This window comes from Pleurodeles waltl, chromosome 2_2, assembly GCF_031143425.1.
Source record: "Pleurodeles waltl isolate 20211129_DDA chromosome 2_2, aPleWal1.hap1.20221129, whole genome shotgun sequence".
In the NCBI taxonomy this organism is placed as follows: Eukaryota; Metazoa; Chordata; class Amphibia; order Caudata; family Salamandridae; genus Pleurodeles; species Pleurodeles waltl.
The window spans coordinates 888,764,100-888,787,336 of NC_090439.1; the positions used below are offsets into that span (position 1 = coordinate 888,764,100).

The 23,237-nt window shown below is 44.0% G+C and overlaps 1 protein-coding gene across 1 annotated transcript in view; it reads left to right on the forward strand.

Annotated features, from left to right (window-relative positions):
* Nucleotides 1-14,390, forward strand: part of LOC138282727 (uncharacterized) — a 390,534-nt gene extending 376,144 nt beyond the window's left edge. Inside the window, exon 3 of the mRNA XM_069220573.1 lies at nt 7,454-14,390. Coding sequence (XP_069076674.1) covers nt 12,482-13,633 — 1,152 coding nt within the window. The 5' untranslated portion in view covers nt 7,454-12,481 and the 3' untranslated portion in view covers nt 13,634-14,390. The remainder of the gene's footprint in view (nt 1-7,453) is intronic.
* Nucleotides 14,391-23,237: the final 8,847 nt, after the last annotated feature.

Below are 23,237 nucleotides of genomic sequence, written 5' to 3' on the forward strand. Positions count from 1 at the left end.
CTGCATTTGATGGAATCTGGAACAAAAGTACTGAAGGATTCAGAACTACCAGAGAACTCTATTGTATTGACCCTGCACATTTCTCAATTTACCACTATTTTTTAATGCCCATCACAGGACAGTTGTGAGGACTACCGAGCACTTCTTGCAGGCTTCCTAGTTCAACCATTTAATCATTGGTGGGTTTCATTCCTTATTTTGTGTCTTGTGAAAGTCTGGATTGCTTCATTTCTGGGAAAACTGCATTTGGTTTTAGATTTATCTTGACAGACTTTGCACTTTTGCTCTGAACTCTGATACTTCATCTTTGAAAGTATGTCTTAAGGTCAGAGGCAAATCATCTTTAGTAGGAACTGGAAACAACTGAACTCTCCAATCTTGTGATTTAATTTTAAATATTGAGGGCCTCAGTTACGAGGCCCTAGTGAGACACTGTCCCACCAGAGGGTCATTTTTTTGATGCTTCGGTGGCGCAGTGTGTTAACTCATGTTTACATGGCCATGTAAAGCCACCTTGTGTGGCTTTTCATGGTCTTGTAAATATGGACCCCCTTTCATGCATAACACTGCGTGAAAGGGGTGTTCCAGGGGTGTTGCTTGGGGTGTTCCCACACAACATCCAAGGATCCTGAAGGAATCTGATGCATTTCCAGATTTACAAGTCTGGGAATGCACCAGATTCCTACGCCACATCAGGGGTGGCTTAAGAGTGACGCAACTGGGAGAAATATCTCTATTTCTCCCTGTTTTTTCCTTTCTATGAGTGTTGCATTGTGAAGCACACATAGAAAGAGGAAGAAACCTCTTGTGATTGTTTCATGCAGGAAGTTGTCCCTTCCTGCATAAAAACAATCATCCCTAGAACACTAGCACCCTTGCACCATGGTGCAAGGGTGCCTGCATTGGTGCATGGCAGCAATTTGTGTGATAGCACAGTGGGAAATTATAGGAATACACTGTATCTTGTAGATTCAGCACATTTCTGCCCTTTCCTGGTGGCAAAGGGCGGCTCAGCAAAGCACTTGCTGCACCGCCCTGTGCCACAGCCCTTGTAAATGTGACCCTGAGGGCCTTGTTTACAATATTTTGGCACAGGACAGCACCGCAAGGCTTTTTGCGGAGCTGCCCTGTGTCAAAACAAAGGGGCAAGAATCCATTGTTTCTATGAGACACATCACATTCCTGTCCTCTTCAACTGCACTGGCACATAGCTGGCTGCCATGCGTCAAAGCAGGCACCCTTGCACCATCGTTCAAGGGTGTCTGCATTGTGGGAATGATTGTTTTTGTGTAGGAAGGGACATCTTCCTGCACAAAAACAGTCAATGGAGGCGCTTTCCTTCTTCTATGTGTGCTGCAGAATGTGACGCACATAGAAAGAGGGAGGAACAAGGAGAAATAAAGTTATTTCTCCTTGTAACGCCTTCCCTGAGAGGCTTAGGCTTTTGACGCATTCCCAGGTTTTCAAGTCTTTGTAAATCTGGGAATCCATCAAAATCCATGGCTGTTACGTGGGGACACCCACTGCAATGCCCATGGAATGCCTCATTGACGCAGAGTAAGGGAACGCAACAACTTGCGCTGCTTTCCTTACTCCATATCTACGAGACCATGAAAAGCCATGCAAAGTGGTTTTGTGTGGCCTTGTACATATAGGTCTGCAGCCTGCGCCACTGTGCAAGCCGCTTGTAAATATGCTCCTGAGTCTTCACCTTGGGTTTCAGTTGGAACGCCATCCGGTGTACAATGAATCATGCAATGTGAACTGATTATTATTCTCCATCATTCCTATTTTAACAATGACATCTGCTGTAGCCTGGTTAACAATCTGTATACTACTAATGCTTACAAGTTGAACTTCTCTTCCCAAGAGGGGTAGGTTTGAAACCTCCATTGAACAAACTGCAGGTCTGGTTGTACCTGTGTCAATCAAAAATTGCACAGATGGCCATTCACCTCACCACCAATATAAGGGCCACTCTGGTCTACCTCCAGGACAGCTCCAACTAAGCAATCCTCCTCCCTTCCACAGACACTGTCACTGGGGATTAGTCTCTGGGGAAATCTGAGGAAAATATTTATTCAGAATCAATGGCTTCTGTTAATACCCTAGACTATAAGGTATTTAGGCCCAGATTTAAGAAAGGCCTAGCGCCAACTGTCCCCACATTAGTGTCATTTTATTTATGCTAATGTGGCGATAGTGTGGCAAAAATGCAGCACCATATTTACAAAGTGGTGCAATGCACGCATTGCGCTACTTTGTAAACCCTTGTGCCACAATATGCCTGTGCCAGGCATAATGTGCTTGCAAGGGGGGACGTTCCCTCGTTAGGGCCCTCGCAAAAATGATGCAGTGGAATCTATAAAATTCCACTGCATAATTTTTAGCGGCGTTTTTAAGGGCTGCACAGATCAGGCATTAAAAGGAGGCACACCATTATTTATAATGCGCCTCTATGTACTTTGCAGGATTTGCAAATCCTGCAAAATATAACAATAGCATAAAAAAGGTGACGCTAGTGTCCCTAACCTGTGCCATGGTGCGCCGTATGTTAAATACGGCGCACACATGGTGGCGTAAGGAGGAGCATAATGGTCTGCAAGAAAAGTGATGTTTCATGATGTGAAGCGCCACTTTTCTTAAATTTGGGCCGTAGTTTCTCATGTTTTATTGCAACATTGGAGCTGTGGGAATATATATATACAGAACTGCCCATGATTTTGCACATCCTGCACAGAAGCTGGTTGGACTGGGGAAGCTAACTGTGTCTGGATCTGACTCACATTCTGCTGCATGTGGGCAACAAAATATTTATATATTGGATCTGTACTCCATGTACATTCCAGCTTTCACTGCCCAGTTTTAAAGCAAGAATGACAAGCAGAGCCTTCAGAAAATCAATATTTGCACTAATTCTGGAACTATTCACAACACCTCTTCACCGACTTTGCATCTGCACTATCTCATTTCCCGTTCTCATTCCTTTCATCAGATGTGCTTAACTCATTCTAGCATTGTCAGGCAACAACCCAAATAAGAACCCCATCATTTGGTTCTTACCATTTCTCTGAAACTGTCTCATCTGGGCACCACCAACTTCTCTTTGATCTTTTTTTGTTTTGCATCAAACCAATCACTACTGTACTTGGCATATTTGAGGTTCTCATCTATACCGTTAGTCTTCCAACACATCACACTCTGTTGAATATGAGAACTCAGTCCTGGACTGAAACCTATTACAAAAGCAGACATGAAACCAGTAGCACTGTCTTAATTGGGATCTGCAACTCCACTATGCTTCTAAAAAATCTGTATATGCCTTGCATATATTTCTTGTATAGACCTCTAAATCTTTGTCCAGTAAACTTCTTTCTCTGGTACCTTCTTTTTCAAATGCTTTATCACTGCTTTTTATTTATCAGCAACCATTTCAGACAGAGCTTTATGAAGTACAACTCTAGTTGGTTTCTCAGTTGTCCAAGCAACAGCAAGCTTACATTCAGACCACAAATCAATAGAAACAACATTCTCAAACAACACATCTAAATCAGTCCACAGCATTTTCGAATTTGTTGTCAACCTTGTAAGGCTTATACCATTTCTCAAGTTCCTCTCGCAATTTTGGAAACTTTGTTGTGAAGGCATAAGGATCAGCTCTTGTCCAAGGCACATGTAGATAATTTCCACCATGTATCTCTCTCTTATGAAACTCTGAAATAGCCCCCAATGCTGAATCACAAACTGACCCCTTACCCTTCTTTCCTGTCTCTGGTGCTTTAGTTTTTTGTGGTAATGTTCTTCCACCTTTCTCTATACTTCTTCAAATGTCTCCTGTCCTTTGGCTTTTCAACTACATCTTTAATGTAAGCTCATAACATTACCAATCCCAACTCTTTTATTTTATCTTTTTTTATTTCTCTGCACATTTCTCATTTTACAGATATAAACCTAACCATCATCCACTGGTTCCTTCCACCTATCATATGTTTCATTCGCACACATTCATTGTTTGCCTCATGAAATCTAACTTTCTAATGTTAAAGGTACTCTTTAAAGGAAACTGTAAGTCTTTGTCGGAAGCGGCATATAAAACCCAATACTCTACACCATTTCATATGCAGGTGAACCCTTGGCAGGCTTTTTTGTTCCCCCACAGTAGGTACACTAGGAGCTTTAGGAATATTCAACATAGCACTCATTATTTGCAATTATTTTCAATCAAACAAGACAAAAACATTTCAAACAAGCTAGCGAGCAACAGTTAATCCCAGAACAGCTATATGTCGAAGGTCAACCAATCACAGTGCAGCTTTGGCAGCAACCAACCACAGTCAGCGCATCTCTCTGGTGATATCTCACCAACCCAGACGCTACTACACTGCTGGCTAACCAATTGCAGGTTGACTACTTTGTTAGTCAAAAACAATTACACAGCCTTTCTTAATGAATACACACTAAAATAAACCAAAATAAATGTTGTCTGCTCAACCTCAATAGGAGAAAATCAACACGTTAGGGTAAGACAACAGAGGAAAATAAATCTCGCAAATGTCAGAAACAAGACTAGCACCTTTGTGGCCCTTGTCAATGTCAATTCACACTAAAGCAGATTCCTGTTCAGCAGAAATCTGCCTCAAGTTAATGTATTTTTCCTGAGCACCAAAGAGCAAAAGATAACAACTTAGATTAACCATGCAAACTCTTGGAAGGGAAAACTCACTAATACAGAGTCCCTATATGTGTGTATTTGGTGCCTTCCAAAACACCCTACATTTTTGCAGGCAAGTCCAACAATAATATCTCAAAATCTTGAGTTTCGAAGAATTCAGTAACTAAACTAAAAAGTATAAAATGTAAATTACAAATAAGAATAGCACATCAAAATCACAGTAATCAAACCACAAGTGGAACCCAAAATTATCATCCCTTAGCCAAAAACCATACATCATAACAGTCCATCATACAGCACATACTACAATACCTCTACAACACACCAGAACACTTTCAATCAAGAAAGTCATTCCCTATTCATACTTCCAATACGATTTGCTCAGAAGCAACATCACAAGCCAGGATCTCTGCAAAATCCACCAAGAAAATCCACACAGACAAATCCACTAGCACTATGGACTGGGTGAAAATGGACAATTTCTAAAGCAGAAAGGAGATGCTCTTAACTCATAACCACCCTCTGCTACCACAATTTTGTGGGTGCAAAGGACTCCGCAATTTTGAGACACCAAGTTATTACCTCAATGGAACATCAACAAGTTGATGAATTGGTGCCAGTGTTAAACCTCAGGTGCATGAGTTAATGTGTCTTTGAAATTAGGCATCTTCCAGCACATCAGAATAGTCAAGCATACATTCAATCAAATAAAGGACCCAAACTTGGTAACTGAATTATAGATCGTTTGAATAGTTAAAGGGTTTTATTACAAAAATCAAAAGTAAGGCAGTACAGCGTCAATGCCATGAAGACCCTCATTAAATAGATTGTTACACAGAAGTGAAAAATCAAAATCGAGAAAGAAACCATTACCAGCTGCATCTAAGTCCTCAGGAAACTCCTCAGGAACTTCTTCAGGAAAGTATTCTGGCTCAGGTCCAAACTGAGGGTTTCTATATTATGTAACTCCCACACTTTCCCTACTATTTTAGGTTGGAATGGAATCAGTAAATCTGACCCCTTCATTGTCCGCCACTCACAGCTGTCGCTTTTGTTGGAATTGGGAGAGTAAATCTGACCCCTCATAAATCCAACACTTCCCCTACAGATGCACAGGTTAAAGTGAGACTAGTAGATCTGATCCCTCCAATGTACAACACTTCCCTTATTGCAGCTTAGGTTGGAGTAGAAATGGTAAATTGGTCCCCTCCAAAGTCTTAAACATCCCCTACGTTTGCTTAGATTGGAGGGGTATTGTAAATCTGATCCCTCCAATGTCAAACACTTTGACTACTGTTGGTTAGATTGCACTGGCGCTAGCACATAGATCCCACCTCTTCAAAAAACAACACTTTCTCAATTTTGTTACATCTGAAGTGAAAATAGTACATCTGACCACTCCAAAGTCTAACAATTTCCCAGCTACTGCTTAGTTTGGGTAGGGAATTGTAAATTTGTCCCTTACAGAATTTAACACTTTTATTATATTTGCTTAGGTTGGAGTGGGAACAGTAAATCTGACCCCTCATTACTTCATCACATTTTCACTTTTGTTAAGTGTGGAGTGGGAATATTAAACTGGCTCCTCCAAAGTCCAACACTCTCCCTACTGTTGCTTCTGCAGAATTAGAAAAAGCAAATTCAGCATTGTCTCTACTTTTGCTTAGGTTTCAGTAGGAGCAGTAAATCTGACCCTTTCAATGCCCAAAACTTTCCCTACTTTTGCATATTCTGGAAAAGGAATAGTGAATCTGACACCATTAATGCCCAACACTTTCCCTCCTTTTCATTATTTTGGAGTGCTAATAGTAAATATGATCCCCCAAAGTCCAACACTTTCCCTAATGTTGCTTGTGCTGGAGTGGGAATGGGAAATATGGCCCATCTAAAGTCCTACACTTTCCCTAATTTTGCTTAGGTGCCAGAGGAAATGTTAAATCTGTAGTCCAACACTTTTCTTGATGTGACTTTGTTTGGACTTATTATAGCATATTTCACCCTCACCCCATTTATATGCATATTCCCTGATGTTAGCTGAAATGGTTTTAAAGTACAACATGTAATTCTGAAAGATATCATTTTTTGTGTACATTTTTATCGATTTAATGAATGGTGATACAGGTATTTTGTGTAAGCTTTAGTCTGAATATAGTTATTCTTTTTTGCTATTACTTTATTATTTATTTTGCAATATGTTTAAAAAAAGTAATTTTGCTAAATTAGGTTTATGTATATTTGTTATTAAGCAATAAAATGTTGTTCAAAATTGGTTTTTTATTTTCATAGATTTTTGAAAGCTTGTTTTATATTTTTAAATATGATAAAATCAACGTACTAATATGTATAATACCAGTGGTTTTATTTTGAGATACCTAGATGTTTAGAAATGATATTTTTAATTTGTATGATTTATATATATTTTAACCTTCTGTTTCTAAAATAAAAGGTATTACTATTGATTATTTGTAATTTAAGATAGCTATTTTTAAAGAATATTTAAGAATGAAATACATTCTGATTACGTTAAATATGTTATATACAATTATTGACATTTCCAAGTTTAAAATAATTCCAATTAAATATACTTAATATTCTTAAGTTATAACATAAATCGTTTTTACACTATATTTTGGTTTCCAATACTTTTGTTAATTTTAATGTTACTTGTAAATCTTAAGATATTGCAAACTATATTTCTGTAGTAGATATTTTTATCTTTATATATTTTTGTAGGATGATATTTGTAAGTCAATATTTCTGTTATTTTACCTATAACATTAGGTTTGACAAGGCGTGGCCAAGATGGCGGCGGGAGCAGATGCCTAAAAGAAAACTCTGTTCACAGTCCGCTTTTATCCTGAACATTATCCGTATCCAGGGCCCCTAAACACTGCCCCAGCTGTAGCCGCCACCTAGACGATCCAGGGAACTCATAGGCGACAGCTCAAAACACAGAAACAGCACTGACATTGAGACTCGGCCTTGGCGCGAGTCTAGTGCGGAGCGGAAGCAGCACCGTGACGCTGCTCTCGCCGAAAAGGAGACTGGAGCCCAGCCCCGGAGCAAATCTGAGCCGAATACGACGGAGGCTCGTGCTCGACGGACAACACGGGGGCGATCCCGGCAGAACGCGCTGACTCCCAATGGCGCCCGAGGAAGAACAGGACCAGCGAAGGTACGAGGGCGCACCCCAGACGCGGCGCTGTTATCCGGATCCGTCCTTAATGTGCCTCGGGGGGCCCACCGGGCCTCGAGCTGCACATAAAATGCACAGCAGACATTAATGAAGGGGATCATTTCACACAGTGGCAAAAGACCTAGGACCTTCTCCCCCCGACACCAGAGGCCTCGGAGTAACGACGGCCCTTACAGCTTGGGGGGCACCTGCAGATGGCGACCCGTACGCTGAGCCTCCCCACCTCAATACCGTGCGACGAGCTCATCAGCGTCCGCCCCCGGACTCCCAGGGGGATCTGAGAAGGTGAACACAAACAAGGGATCCACGCACTATCCTGGGTGACACCTTCGGAGCGGCGGAGCCTGGACTGCTGCTGCTCGAGACCCTACCATCTGCCGCCTTCATTGGTGCTCAACAGTAATCGCTCCCCTGTGTACACCACGCCAGACACCCCGCGAACATAGACTTTAAGCACAATCTCAACCAAAAGGCACCTCACTACACTCACGCCAACCCTGACCTAGAGGGACGGAAGGCGATCAGTGCTCAATAGCAGACCTTGTGAAGTACGTACTGTACACAGCGAGTCTCCCTTTCAGCCCATAATTAACAAACGCAATCATGCGCAATCATGGTCAAGCCGAACCCCCCGCGGGGTCACCACGAAATCAGGACTGAGTAGCCACCCTCGGAGGGGAATGCGGACACTCACACTGGCACCCTTCGTAAAATGACTGACACTAAACAAATGCAAGCTGTGCTTGAAACCAGGATACTTTAGAGGGGAAAATAGACTTCGTAGCAGCGGAAGTCAATATCCTTGGCGTTGAACATCGTAAACTAGCGGAAAGAGTAACAACCACCGAATCAGCACTCGAAACAGTCCAATTCGATATAGCAGACATGAAAACAAAACTTCGACACCTGGAAGCAGAGGTCACGCAGTTACAAAGACGGGCTGAAGACGCGGAAGGCTGCTCGCGCCGCAACAATGTTAGATTCCTAGGGATACCAGAGCGCACAGACCTCCCCAGTGCAGAAACGTTTCTAGAACAATGGTTGGAGGGCGCTGTGCTGACACTGGGGGCATCACCTACACTGACGGTGGAACGAGCACATTGGATCCCGGGCAGACCCCCTCGCCCGGGTCCCCCTCCTCGACCTTTTGATAGCAAGATTTCTTTAATCTGATTACATAACTGAGATCTAGTTCTGCAGGGTTTTCGGACGCTAGGCTGCGTGAGCCTGGACAATGCAAAGATCACGGATTACCCAGATTACACAATGGAGGTCCATCGAAGACGAGCCACGTTTGCCAAAGCGAAACAGGTCCGAAGGGATAAAAACATTGCTTACTCCCTCATTTTCCCGGCCAGGCTGCCCGTGGTGGATGGGGATAGGACTCTCTTCTTCCCTACCACGGAGGACGCATGGACGTGGCTACACGCTAAAGGCCTGGCTGACCCAATCAAGGAAGACGCTGGACAAAAGGAATGGATCGCCCGACGACCCTGGCGGAGGAGGAGAACAGGCACCGGGACAACGACACGACGACTAGGACACAAGCGGCAGATGAGCAGGCGCAAGCCCTGAAGGAGGTCAACATGTTCTCGACCATGCAAACACCGATCAGATCCGAAACTAGAGCTACACACTCAACTCACCAGGAAGTCGGCATAGCCCCCCATCATCGCCTCTAATACTCGGCCCAGAAATCACACCACGCTTGGCCGACGACCTATGAAATAACGCATGTGAACTACAATCTCCTAGAACTTCTTGTCCTCGCAACACATAACCGCAACCAAAGACACTCACGACGTGCCCCGATCCTCCTCTGCTGGAGATGCACAGATCCTACGCCTTCGACATGCCCACTCTCTCTGTCAATATAAGCGCCCAGATCAAACAGCCACACAAGCTGTCAGATCACTGTAAGAAGACGACAAAATAGTCCACAAGGGAAACTAGAACACTTGACCGGACCGAAGAACGAGTACAACCTCAGATAGCACCCCAGCCGCGCCCTTGACCCTCACACTTGGGTCACTGAATGGAACTGGTTCAAACTGTTGTTTACCCGTGCACCTGTTGTGCCTTATTGTTTATTGGGAAATTAGTAATTGCAAGTTGTATTATTCTCTCCTATCTTTTCTTTATGCACCAACCCTCTCAAGCTTGCGGGGTGGACGGAAGGGATGCGCGGACTGGGGGCGCCCTGCTTAATGGGCATACAGCGTTATACCAAAACCACATTACAATATTTTAACATGGAACGTACAAGGGCTAGTTAATGCCACTAAAAGCCGCAGAGTACATGCCTACCTTAAACGACATAACATACATATAGCCATACTCTAAAAGACACATACAAATGCTCATGAACTGGGCAATATTGATAAAAGATGGCCGGGAGTGATTTACGGCACTAAGACCTCAGCATACGCCAAGGGGGTATTGATTTGGATAGCCCCGGGAGTCCCATACAGGGCCAAACGATCACAAATAGACGTGGATGGCAGATACGTACACCTGGTGGGGGAACTAGACGATAAACAGCTTGTCATTACTGGCCTGTACGTACCTAATACAGGACAGGGGGAAGTCTTATGATCTACCTCTGCACTACTATTACATGACCCGACCACACCCATCATTTGGGGAGGTGATTTCAATAGTGTGCCAAATATGACCCTAAATAGATCTTACCCCCCATTGGAGGGAGCCCACAGCAGAAGAATGTCCTGAGCACTGGGGTCCTTGATGTCAGAGAGGAGACTACACGATGCCTGGAGGGACTTACACCCCACAGACAGGGAGTACTCCTTCTACTCTCCAGTCCACCAACTCCACACCCGAATAGATTTACTACTGTGCTTATAGGCGATCACGCACCTACTGCACAAGGCTTCATATATGGCTTAGACCTTATCGGACCACTGCCCTTTGGTCACTACACTGAGATGGGGTAGGCAGCGCTCACGTATCCCCACATGGTGCTTACAACCAGCCCTATTACGCGATCCCCCCTTCTGCGCTGAACTAGCAGACAACATAGACTCCTACTTCAAAACTAACAACCGGTCGGCATCATCATGGTCGATCGAGTGTGACGGACACAAAGTGGTGATGAGGGGTATTTGCATGGCGGCAATAGGGGGGGGTCAGGCGTACATTGAATCTTGAATTGCGCAACATCGAGGAGGCACTACGTGATGCGGAAGGAGGGGCGGCAACAGATAAAACTGACCGGACGGAAGTGGCTAAACTCAAAAAGCAGTGGGACGAGGCCGATGAGCGCTTAAGGAAATTTGACTATCGTCATTATACAGCGCGGCTCCATGCAGAGGGCGATCGCTCTAGTAGGTTGCTGGCCTGGCTTGTGAAGGGTGAACAGCAACATACCCCCATAAATGCTATCTGCCTAGACACGGGAACAATAGTTAACACACAGAGATCAATGAAGCTTTCAGACAGTATTATGACACATTGTATAAGGCCGGGCCTCCCTCACTCCCGGATCAGATAAGGAAATTCTTCCGGCTCTCCCCACTCACTCACCTAACGGAAGTGCAACTCCTAGACTTGGATAGGCCTATAGAAATGGACATGATACAACAAGCCTTGCGAAACTTGCCCACAATAAAGCTCCCGGGGGGACGGTTTACTAATTGAATATTACCAGGCTTTCCCGACAGAGACGCTCACGCCTTATCTGACAATGCTACAAGAGGCGTACGAACTAGGATACCTTCCTGAGTCGCAACACAAAGCAATAATTGTAGTCTTATATAAAAAGGGTTGCGACCCCCTGGACGTCCACTCCTACCGCCCTCTATCACTACTAAACTCGGACTGCAAATTGCTAGGGAAGGTGTTGGCGAATCTCCTTCTCCCACTGATGCCCACTCTGATCCACCCAGATCAGTCCGCATTCATACCCGGGCGTAGCACCTTCAACAATATTAGACACCTCTTGGACTAATGACACACATGTGGCGGTCTCTCTGGACGTTGAAAAAGTGTTCGACACGTTAGGTTGGCCATTCCTGATGGCTGCATTAAAACACATGGGATTTGGCACCGAGTTCATGCTCTGGATATCAATCCTATATGCTAACCCAAAAGCACGCGTCAAGACTGGAGCAGTAATATCGGAAGAATTTGCGATAAGAAGAGGCACCCGCCAAGGCTGTCCTTTATCACCATTACTGTTTGCATTAGCAATTGAACCTCTTGCAGCTAGATTACGCAGTGAAGCGGCACGCTGGGGCATCCCCAACAGAGGCGTTTATCACGCCATCTCTCTATATTCAGATGACGCCCTAATATACCTGCGCGATTGGCCTGAGTCCCTACCGCATTTACTAAAGTTGCTTAACTCCTTTGGTGAATTATCGGGTCTAAGCGTAAACTGGTCAAAATCATGTTTGTTTCCGATGAGGCAGATCTCAGGCCCGCAGAGCAGTGTGCCCTTCACGCACGACTTACAGTGGAGCTACACTACTTTTAAATATTTAGGGGTAAATATATAACATGACAAACTAGACCTAAGAGAGGGAAACCTAGAGCAGGCGATCAGGTCAGTAAAAAGCTCAATACCTTTCTGGCAATCGCTGCCACTTTCACCCATGGGAAGGGTAGCACTAGCTAAAATTATTATTCTTGCCCGGCTACTATATTTCTTTTCTGCGCTGCCACTCGTGCTCTCTAAAACCATCTTTGCGCCGCTGTCCAACCTACTGACAGACCTGATATGGGGTGGCGGTCGTCGCCGAGTGTCCTTAGCTAAGACACATCTCCCTCTGGAGAAGGGCAGGATGGGTGTCCCACAGTTTGAGCTGTACTACGCTGCAGCACAAATACACTGGATCATGACCTGGATAGAAGACCCTCTCAACTCGGAGGACCGCATAGTAAATGCAGCCCTGAAACACTCCGACATGCAGAGATGGCTAGTGGGTCGTGAGACCCTCCCGCAACGCAGCAATATCCTATTAAAAACGGCAGACCGAATTTGGCGCCGCTACGTGATAGCGGGTGAACGACCTCCTCCATATTCACCTAGGATCCCACTGACGGCCATAACAGGGGCAGATAAAATAAGTGGACAGCTGGGACTGGCAAACTGGGTGGGAAGAGGCATCCAAACTGTTGCCGAACTCTTTGAGGGGGGGCGCTTTCTTCCATACGAGGTGCTGGCAGACACACACACCTTAGGAAGAGGTGAATTCATCACACATAGTATAGTGTGTTACAACGCTTGGTACGTACTGCCTGGGGGAGCGGTAACAATGAGCCAACTGTATGACCACTGCTTTACGAACTGTTGTCGGGCTCGGGAACACAATCTAAAATCTCTTGAATATACAAAATATTACCCCCCTTGCCCATCGGAGCCACAGTCACAAGCCAAGGCCAGATGGGAAACGGCCCTGCGCTCACCCCTAAATGCTTGCACATGGACCATGGCTCTCACAACCACGCGGGAGGTGTCATGGAACGCCCGCTTCCGATTTACTCAGTTCAATTATCTACATCAGACGTATCTAACCCCAGTCAGGATAAACCGTATGTTCCCACAAGCTACTCCTGGTTGCCCCAGATGCAGGTGCCCAGAAGCTGATTTTTACCATATGACGTGGAGCTGTTCACCGATACTCAGCGCATGGCACAATATCACAGCACAAACAGCCACCTGGTTGGGACTACCTCTATCCCCTACTCCCAAATCCTTTTTACTGGACGTCACAGGAGGGACAAACAGAAACATAGATGTGTAGACCTCGCGTTTGACATATACAAACGACTCATAGCAACACAGTGGAAGTCACCTAGCACCCCAGAAATGCATCGCTGGTCATCCGACCTGCTGCACTGGGCCAGAGCGGAGGCACAGATACCACACACACGTTGCGCGACAGCGGGGTGGTGATCAGGGGGTTGGACACATGGGACACTTTCATAGACCAATTGCAAGGAAAAGACGACACCCACCCTCCTTGAACGGTGGATACTGGCACAGCATGGACAAAAGTGAGTGGGGACCTAACTCGGGCGCACTCAGTGTTTGACCCAAGTGATCACACACCCACACAACACACAGCAGACCCACTTGGACGAGTGATGTCTGTGCTCTCCGCTGCACTGGCCTTGGCTTCACTCACCTGCCGCTGCGCTCCCCTCTCTGGCCGACCAATCCCCAGAAATATCCTCATATCCCCCTTGCCTATGTCTCCCCCGCCTCCCTTCTCCCTCCTCCCCCCTCGCTGACTAGCGTACCGCTACCGATCCCCCGAGGAGCAAATTTCTTTCTCCACCCTCCCCACTCTCTTGTCTTATGGTGCTTTACTGTTTCCTTTTTCTTTCTTATTTTTCTTGGTTACTGTTAACTCGATTGTCGTTCATAGGCTCTGTTATCTTACGCGAAATGTAAAGAGACGTTTTTTCTCCAAGTTGAAGTAATCTGGAGCAATGACACGACAATAATGATATCGCCACTGTACAGAATTTGATAACTGCAATAAACAGATTTTTTTTTTTAAACATTAGGTTTAACAATTTTTTGGTACTATATATTTGGGGTCTTGATATTTTCGCCAGTTGATATTTTTGGACTTCATATTTAGCAGTACGCTCAGCAGAAAAGTACAAGCCCTCAATGGGATTGAAATATCAGAAGAACGCACACATGTTCCATTGACATTTTCCTGAGGAAAGGGAATTAAAATATCTTAGGCCAAAAAAATAAATAATTGCTAAAACCAAAACCTTCAACTGATTATCCCTTGAAAGGAATCTCTAAATCATGGTAATCCACAGGAATTTATAGGGGTGACATTTGGGACAGTTGCAGGAGAGAGCCATGGCTGTCCAAGTTTTCAGATCACAACCCCGAGAACTGTACAGTGGTAGCAAGTGATTGTGCTGGTTAAGAAATAGATCTAGGACAGCACTTCTGAACCTCATGCATAATGCAAGATAAGCAGAAGTACAAATATGATGAAAAATTTGTGTTGATGGATTCCCTTTGACAGGCCTCTAAAAAGTGCAGCCCAAAAAGATGTTACATGCGATATTAGCCTATTTTGGAGATGGGTCTGACAAAACTCCTGGATTTGGTTCTGCTCAGATGATTGATGTGGGAGCGCAGAGAGTATTTTATATTTTATAAAACCTCCACAGCTCTTAGGACACTAAGGGCCTCATTCCGACCCTGGCGGTCTAAGACCGCCAGGGCCGCGGGCAACGGAAGCACCGCCAACAGGCTGGCGGTGCTTCAGTGCCCATTCTGACCGCGACGGTAAAGCCGCGGTCAGAAAAGGGGATCCGGCGGTTTCCCGCCGGATTTCCCCTGGCTGGGCTGAACCTCCATGGCGGCGCTGCAAGCAGCGACGCCATGGGGATTCCGACCCCCTTCCCGCCAGCCTGTTTCTGGCGGTTTTGACCGCCAGGAACAGGATGGCGGGAACGGGTGTCGTGGGGGCCCTGCACTGCCCATGCCACTGGCATGGGCAGTGCAGGGGCCCCCTAACAGGGCCCCAGCATGATTTTCACTGTCTGCATAGCAGACAGTGAAAATCGCGACGGGTGCAACTGCACCCGTCGCACCTCTGCAACACCGCCGGCTCCATTCGGAGCCGGCCTCTGTGTTGCAGGGCCTTTCCCGCTGGGCCGGCAGGCGCTCCCTTGGCGGGCGCCCACCGGCCCATCGGGAAAGTCAGAATGGCCTCCGCGGTCTTCTGACCGCGGAGCGGGCATTTGGCGGTTCCCGCCAGGCGGGCGGCGTCTGCCGCCCACCCGGGTCAGAATGACCCCCTAAATTTGGGAATTTGGGAAATGAGCAGGGATCTCAAACTTCAACGTACTCCAGCATTATTCAAATTTTTATTCTCAGGAGTCACTAATAAGAGTTGTATTTATATTTTGAAAGTTTTTATTAATCATTAGTTCTCAAATAGTTTTCTTTATTAATGTCAATCAAGCATAGGTTACAGAACGTAGCATAAAGTGTGTCCCGTAAATCTACTACCTATTCTAAATTTCTAATACAGGAAGAAATTAAATCAAACAGCCTTTAAAGATTTTAGTAATATAGCCTTATAGCCCTCCGTAGTGGGCTATACCAGCCATTAAAGGCCTGCTCCAGTGTTAAAGGCCCAACCCGAAGGTGAGGGTCTTTAACAGAGGAGCAGACTTTAATGCCACTACAGCCCAGCTATGGAGGGCTATAAGGATATCGGAACATTCTGCCACTGGAGGGCAGAATGCTCTAATAAATTAGGCAAAGGCCTCATGGAGCCTAGCAACAAATGTGAACAAAACATTGGAATGCTGGAGCTCTGGGCTTCCTCCAGGCATTAAAAGCAGAGCACTTCATTGTTGTCAATGGAGCTTCCAACATTCCAACGTTCTGATAAAGAGCAGTCAGACCTCAGCAACAAAGATTCATCTGAGTCAGTGAGGATAAAATGTAAATAGCAGAAAGGAACAGATGTCTTAGAGTCTGTCTATCCACTAAATCTATCAAACTCATAAAGAGGAAAAGTAACAGTCTCTGAGGCAAAAAAAAGATAGAGAATGGTCTGTGGCTTCAGAGCTGTGTAAAGCACATCTGAGAGAGTGTGTGAGGGCGTGTTCTGATGTGGGAAAGAGATCCTGTTCTTTCCCTGGGACAAGTTTTATACATGGCATAGTGATCCAAAGGTTCAACAATCCTTCAGATAATATGCAGGAACATCCAATCAGAAAGTAAGAACACAGTGAGACAGGAACAGTTTCTGTCGAGGTCATAAGTTATAACAAAGAGTGTTCTAGACACACAAGCATTTGTAGAAGTTTCAACTACAGCAGAATATTTCACTATTTTCCCAACAACCTGGGTTTCTGAAAGAAAGAACATGAATGTAAATTCTAGGTATGATCACACACAATAAGTCATCTCCTGTCTCACACATCACACTAGCAGCCTATTCATAAAGAAACAGGTTTTCAGATTAGTTTAGCAAGTTTTAAGATTTCAAAGCAGATCAAGCGGTTAATAATGAACAGGAAAATATATCTTCTTTGTTAGCATAGGAAGTTTGAGTCATGAGAAGTCATGCAAAACTCACAAAGGAAACATTTCTGCTGAGCGAAAGCAGTTTGGAATTTGTTTATATTAGCAGGTCAAGCAAATTAGGCAAATGTGGGTCATGCAGAGTTTAGAAAGGAAAATGCACGTTTAAAATGTAGCGTTTAGATAGGCCTATAATTCACTCATACGGGTTATTGTTTAAATGGATTTTACTTTTATTAGAATCTCTAGCAACTTCCCCCATCTTTTGTGGTAATATTGTCTGTCCATATGAGAACACCTCTATCCATGAGATGAGATACTGACGATCTAGCAATAGTAGTAACTGGTAGCTCTTTTCATGTGACGGAATGGTGAGACTCTCACCTGGACAAGATTGCCTCTCCCAAAACTGTTCCATAAGTGCCCCCCTAGCTTCTGGTGTGAGCATCTGCTGTTACAGTGGCTTGTTAAGGTAGGACCAGATGGACTCCTTCAGTCAGACAAGAGGGATTCATCCAGCACTCAAGGTAGCTTTGAATTGCTGGAAGGACTGCAATTAGTTCCTCCAAACTACTGTATAGAGGGTTCCAGGACCTGAGGATGTGACTAACTGTCAGAAAAGCCTTCCTTTAAGTTCATAAAAGGACAAGAATGGAAATTAAAAAGGCAGAAGCTAGGTTAGTGCCCTAAGGATTCACTTCCGGGTTAAGGGTGGGACATCCAAGAGTATCTGAAAAGATAACTATTTAAGACCACCACATGCACTAGGTATGGCCCTGGCAACCAAGTTGTTTCAGCTCTCTCTGCTTTCAAATAGTGTGACACTTAGCTTCCACATGCCCCCAGTTTTGTTATTTTGTTTCCCGTTTTGGTTCCTTCCCCTTGTGACTTCTTTTCCTAAGTCACCCTCTCCTCTGGTTCCCTAGGTTCCTCATTCATACACTTTCCAGACTTAGGGCCTCATTACATGTGTGGCAGTCTATAGACAGCGACACTTGCAGTGGTGGTCAGAACCGCCTCCAATGCACCGGTCGGACCACCTTTGAAACGCCAGCTCCTCCAGGATATCGGATTCGGCCATGAAAAGGCTGGCAGAGAACTGGTGCAGGTGGCCAGGGGGGCCTGCAATGCCCAGGCACATTGTGAGGGTGCTGGTGCACCCTACAGGTGAGAGCATTGCCGCCAGCTAGATTACCAGCCGGAGACAATGCTGTAGCTTGTTTCCTGCTAGGCCAGCAGGCAGAAACCTAGGTTTCCACCTGCTGACCTAGTAGGAACCCAATTTAGCTCCTGCAAGGAGGTCACCTTCACCCTTGCTTCCCCAGGCTCCTAACTGTTGTATTAGTATTCAGTACCTTGGTTGGACCAGATGGGTGATCGAAATTGTCACCAACTTCTTTAAGCAACTTTTTTCCTTATTCTCAGATCCTACCATGGACTAGAAACTACAGACAACAAGTAGCCCACTTGATGATCAATATTGCTGTTGCCATACCATCCTGAAGCCTGAGCCATCAAAGAGCAGGAGCCTCTACAGTTAATGGTCAATGACAAATGTAGACTCCGTTTCTGGAGCCTTTCCATTGGAAGAAAGACTTGACTGTAGTCTGTCTGGAATCTGGCCCAGATGTATTGAAGATCTTGATCTATGCTGAGATAAGACTTTCTGGAGTTTATCAAAAATCCCTCATTTTGAAAGGGGCTGTACAGTCAGAGCATATCCTGTGATGTGTGTTCCATTAAGGATGCTTGGACTAACCAGTGGCCCACATAGGGATGAACTAATCTCGTTTATTCATGAACACTTGACACCAGAGGAATTCAGAAGGTTTGTAAATACGTGTGGAGACAACTTGAGTACAAAGGGAAGAACCACAAACTAGAAATGATAAAACTGGATCTTAAATCAAAGGAACTGTGAAATGTCTGTTGAACTGAAATGTGTAGGTGTGCATCTTCTATACACAATGAGACCAAGAAAATTCCTGGCTACACATTTGGCCACATTGTCTGTAAGGTTTCCATCTTGAAATTAATCATGGGGATAAACTGATTGAAAGCCTTCTGTTTTATGATGAGGTGAAAACCGCTAGAATGTTTTGAAGACAATGGAAAATATACTTTAACCCCCAATATTCTTCAGGAATGGGAATGATTGCCCTCTTGTTAAAAAATTCCTGAGTCTTGGAGTGCACTGTTTACCGTTTCAGACAGTCCTGAGGAAACTGAGTCATCTGATCCCTTATGTCAGAGGGCAAGAAGGAAACCTCTTATATTTATAACCCAACTACTTCATAATGAATGACACCAAGTATTATAGAAATGGGAGGCGTGCATCCACTGGAAGAATTGATGGTTATGATCTGAGTGGCTTTGTTGAAGGATGAGGTTGGTTTTAATAATTTTTACAGCATTCTGGTCTCTTGGTATTTTCATTTGAAGGAGAAGCAGGCAAATATAGAAGCTCTATTAGGGTAACAAAGAAGCGAAAACCTGAGATTTTCTTTTTCAGCTTCTCTTGAATTGGCAAGTACTTTTGAATCTTGAAGGCTTCAGATACCCACTCTTCTAGCTGAGGACCAAATGGGTCGTTGACCTGAAAAGGCTAAATTGCACAGAGGAAATTTCTGTATTTCAGCTTTAATATTCCAGGAGTACTGAACTACTATCAGTAGCCACAGCTTGTGAGGCCTCACAAGAAGCTTTTATGTGAAACAGCATATAAAAACACACTTCATTCTGGTTGGCCAAACAGATCTTTTAAAAGCCCTTGACTAGTGACTGCAATGTATAGGTAGCACAAGTTCCACTGTACAAAACAGTTCAAGAAATCGTCATAAAACCGTCAACCTTATAGTCGACAAGTTTAGTAGGATTAGCATTCTCTTCTAAAGAAGAGGACCTGCCAAAGAGATTTAGGCCCATATTTATACTTATTTTTGACGCAAAAGCGGCGCAAACTTACATAATACAATTGTATTTTGTAAGTTTGCGCCGCTTTTGCGTTAAAAAGCGGCACAACTGCGGCGCTAAAAAAATATAAATATGGGCCTTAGTACGAAGGAATTCTCTTTACCTCGATTCGGCATAATTATCTCTGCTTCTTAAGAAGCTTAAAGATGGGAGAGAAATCTTGTAATTGTTCAATTGCCCATTTCATTTCACCTTTCACCAAAAAGCTCTTTAATCAATTGGTGAACCTGAAGATGTGGCACTGGATTCTTATTAAATTAACAGAGATCTTCGTTCATACTATGCCGGAGCTCCAGGAACTGAATCTGACATTTCTCCAAGGGAGCATTTTCACTGTTTCTTTTCTGCGAATGTTTTAGCATGGCCTGTAGCTTACAGAGCCTCAGATGTGAGAGAACCATATTAATAAATAGGTAGGATGGACCTCAGAGAGGGTCCCAGAGGCCCTAGGTTTCTATCCACACATTGCTTTGTTTCAACCGATTTATTTGATTAATAATACAAACACAGATTAAAGTAAAATAGAAAATACACATTACATTTGTTGACTTATAATTAAGAATTCATAAAATGAAATACTACCGTTTCCAGTTCTTTCATTTACGGAACGAATCAACCAGAACAAAATAAGAGAGAACTCTATACTTTTACCAAATGAAACAGAAAATTCAAATATGCGAGATCAGCATTTTTGCTGCACAAAAAAACTCTTTTGTTTGATTGAATAAACAAAATGTTTGCTCCTTGTATAAGAAGAATCTAGCCCACATGTAGGAGACAAATGATCCATGACTTACCTCTTACTTTACTAATAGCATTGCCATCAAGGAAGGAGGGTTTCCCAGTTTATGTTTAAACACTCACTTTGATTAAATATATTACTAAAGTATGATGTGATAGCATACTATCATTTATAGACAGTACATTTCCAAGAAATGTCCAAAACCCTTCCCACTAACTTGCAGCTTTACTGATAAAAGTATATAGAGTATTAATAATAATCTGTGAAAAACAGGTTTCAGAAGACATATTTATCTTTTGCACATCACTAATTAAAAATTAAAAAGTTCTGATTTATTTCATCCTTTGAAATTATTATTTTTTATCACACATAAGTACAAAAAATGGGCTTTCACAATTACTGAAATATATTTTGAAATGTTTGTACAGTTGACTTACTGTGAAATTAAAGACAGTATGTCAGGTTTTTCCTAACAAACAACATTTAAGAGTTTACATAACTCTTTTTACAGCAGGTCAGAGAAGTTCACTTTACAAAATCCTGGAACTCTGCAATGAGAAGGGAAATTTATTGCAAGACAGACTTTTGACTTCTGTCTCTCAACACAGAGCAAATGTGACGATATAACTAGATTTAACACCAGTTCATTGTCAACTTGCCAGAAGAGGGGAGGGGGACCTAAAAATAACTCAACATGATAAAAAATGTCTCACCATAGTGAATGGTTCAGTACATTTTTCGAGGCCCGCAAAGACAACACCCAACAGTTGTCTCACCTGTCAGTTGTCATGTGCTCACTCACAGATTCTAACGTAGAGCAGTCACGAGTGAAATCCAACTCAACCAACAGCAGGGTAAATCATGTTAAGCTGACGTCTTATTTTCAATCAATTTTCGCCCGCATTTTCCTTTCCATTGTAACTGTACCTTTCTGAACCTACAGCTTGGTTGCTGTCTTTCAGTAGATTAATCATGCCGAACAACGAACACCAATGAATACACCAACAATGAATCCATTGGAAATATAGTGTGTTTTATGACTAGGCTTCTCTGAAAAATAAGATTTCAAATGTCCTTCATTACTAAGAATAAATACACACACAATATTGATTATTTTAATTTTTAAATAAATACCCTCATGAGTCCCATTTGTTATGTTTATATGCAGCGGGGACATGCGTTGGTGGATGCTGCAATGAGAGTCAGCAGACACTTTAATGTTGGTGATTATCTGACCACGAGGGGTGCCCCCCCCATCCCTTTATTTCCTTCCCCTCCCACGTCATGGCCTGTAACACTTTGGTCATTGTATGCCAACGTGGTTTGTGCTAATAAGGGCTGCTTGGTTGCTTGGAATGTTTTCTCATGGGCATCAGTTCTCATGGACTGTGAGGGTGGACAGATTTTGAATGAGTTGGCCACAGTATGTAACCATCCTCAAGAAACTGTGTACACCTGTGATACTGTTTGGTGCAGGTGCTGACTGAATGTCCAGAACTTTGGCAGGATCAAGCAAGACTCCTTGTTCAGAGAACTGGGAGCCAATAAAAGAAATTTCCTTTTGGAGAAAAGTACATTTTTCCCGGTGCAAAGTAAGTCCGCTATTGTGCAGTCGTTTGAATGTCTCCCTCAAATGGCCAAGATGCTGTTGACTGGTTGGAGCATGTACTAGGATGTCTTCACTGATATTGATGACTCCTTCAAGACCAGTCAAAATGCTCTGGATGGTGTCTTGAAACACCTCTGCCATACTGGACACCCCGAAGCTGTGGCGGTTGTATCTTCTTAGGCCAACGTGCGTGGAGAATGTAGTAATGGTACGGTATTCCTAAACTAAGAGCAGTTGATGGTAGCCTGCTCGGAGATTCTTCTTTGAGAACCATCTCGAACCACTAACTTCCGCCACAATATCATCCACAGTGGGCATCATGTCTGATGGCCAGGTTGGGTAGCCATTTGTTAACACAGATCCTGACCTCACCAGGCTGTTTGGGATTATGGGCGACTATGATAGAGGAGACCCAAGGAGTAGAAACATCTACTTTTTCAATAATGTCCACCTTCTCTAATTTTCTCACCTAGTCCTCCACCTTTGGAGGCAGATGGAAGGCCACCTGGCGATGTTTCAAGGCAACTGGTTGAATGGGTTCATCTACATGGAGGTGTATGAGACGGTCTATGAGATAGTAAATACCTTGGAACAGCTGTGCAAATTCAGTTAACAGGTCTTTTATATGGCCCATGTGCACATTAAAACCGAGTGTGACAAGGTGGAGCTGCTCTGCTATGCAACAGCTCAGTAGCATTCCATAACCATTATTGATGACAAATACTTTGTCATGAGTGGAGTGAGATTCGTAGGAAATCTCTGTGATGAAAACCCCTGCCATTGGATGCAGGTTTGAAGTGCCATAAGCAAACACCTGTGTGGCAGTGGGGCTCAGAACAGGTTGTAAGGGAAGAGGTTTCAGTAGAGACAGTGCAAGAATGTTTATTAAAGCCGTGTTTCAATCAGGGCCGGGACTTTGTGGCCTGATATTCAAACTGCGCACTTTGGAATATGCCTTTGGGTAAACTCTCTGGGCTGCATGGCATGTATGACATGGACTGCTCC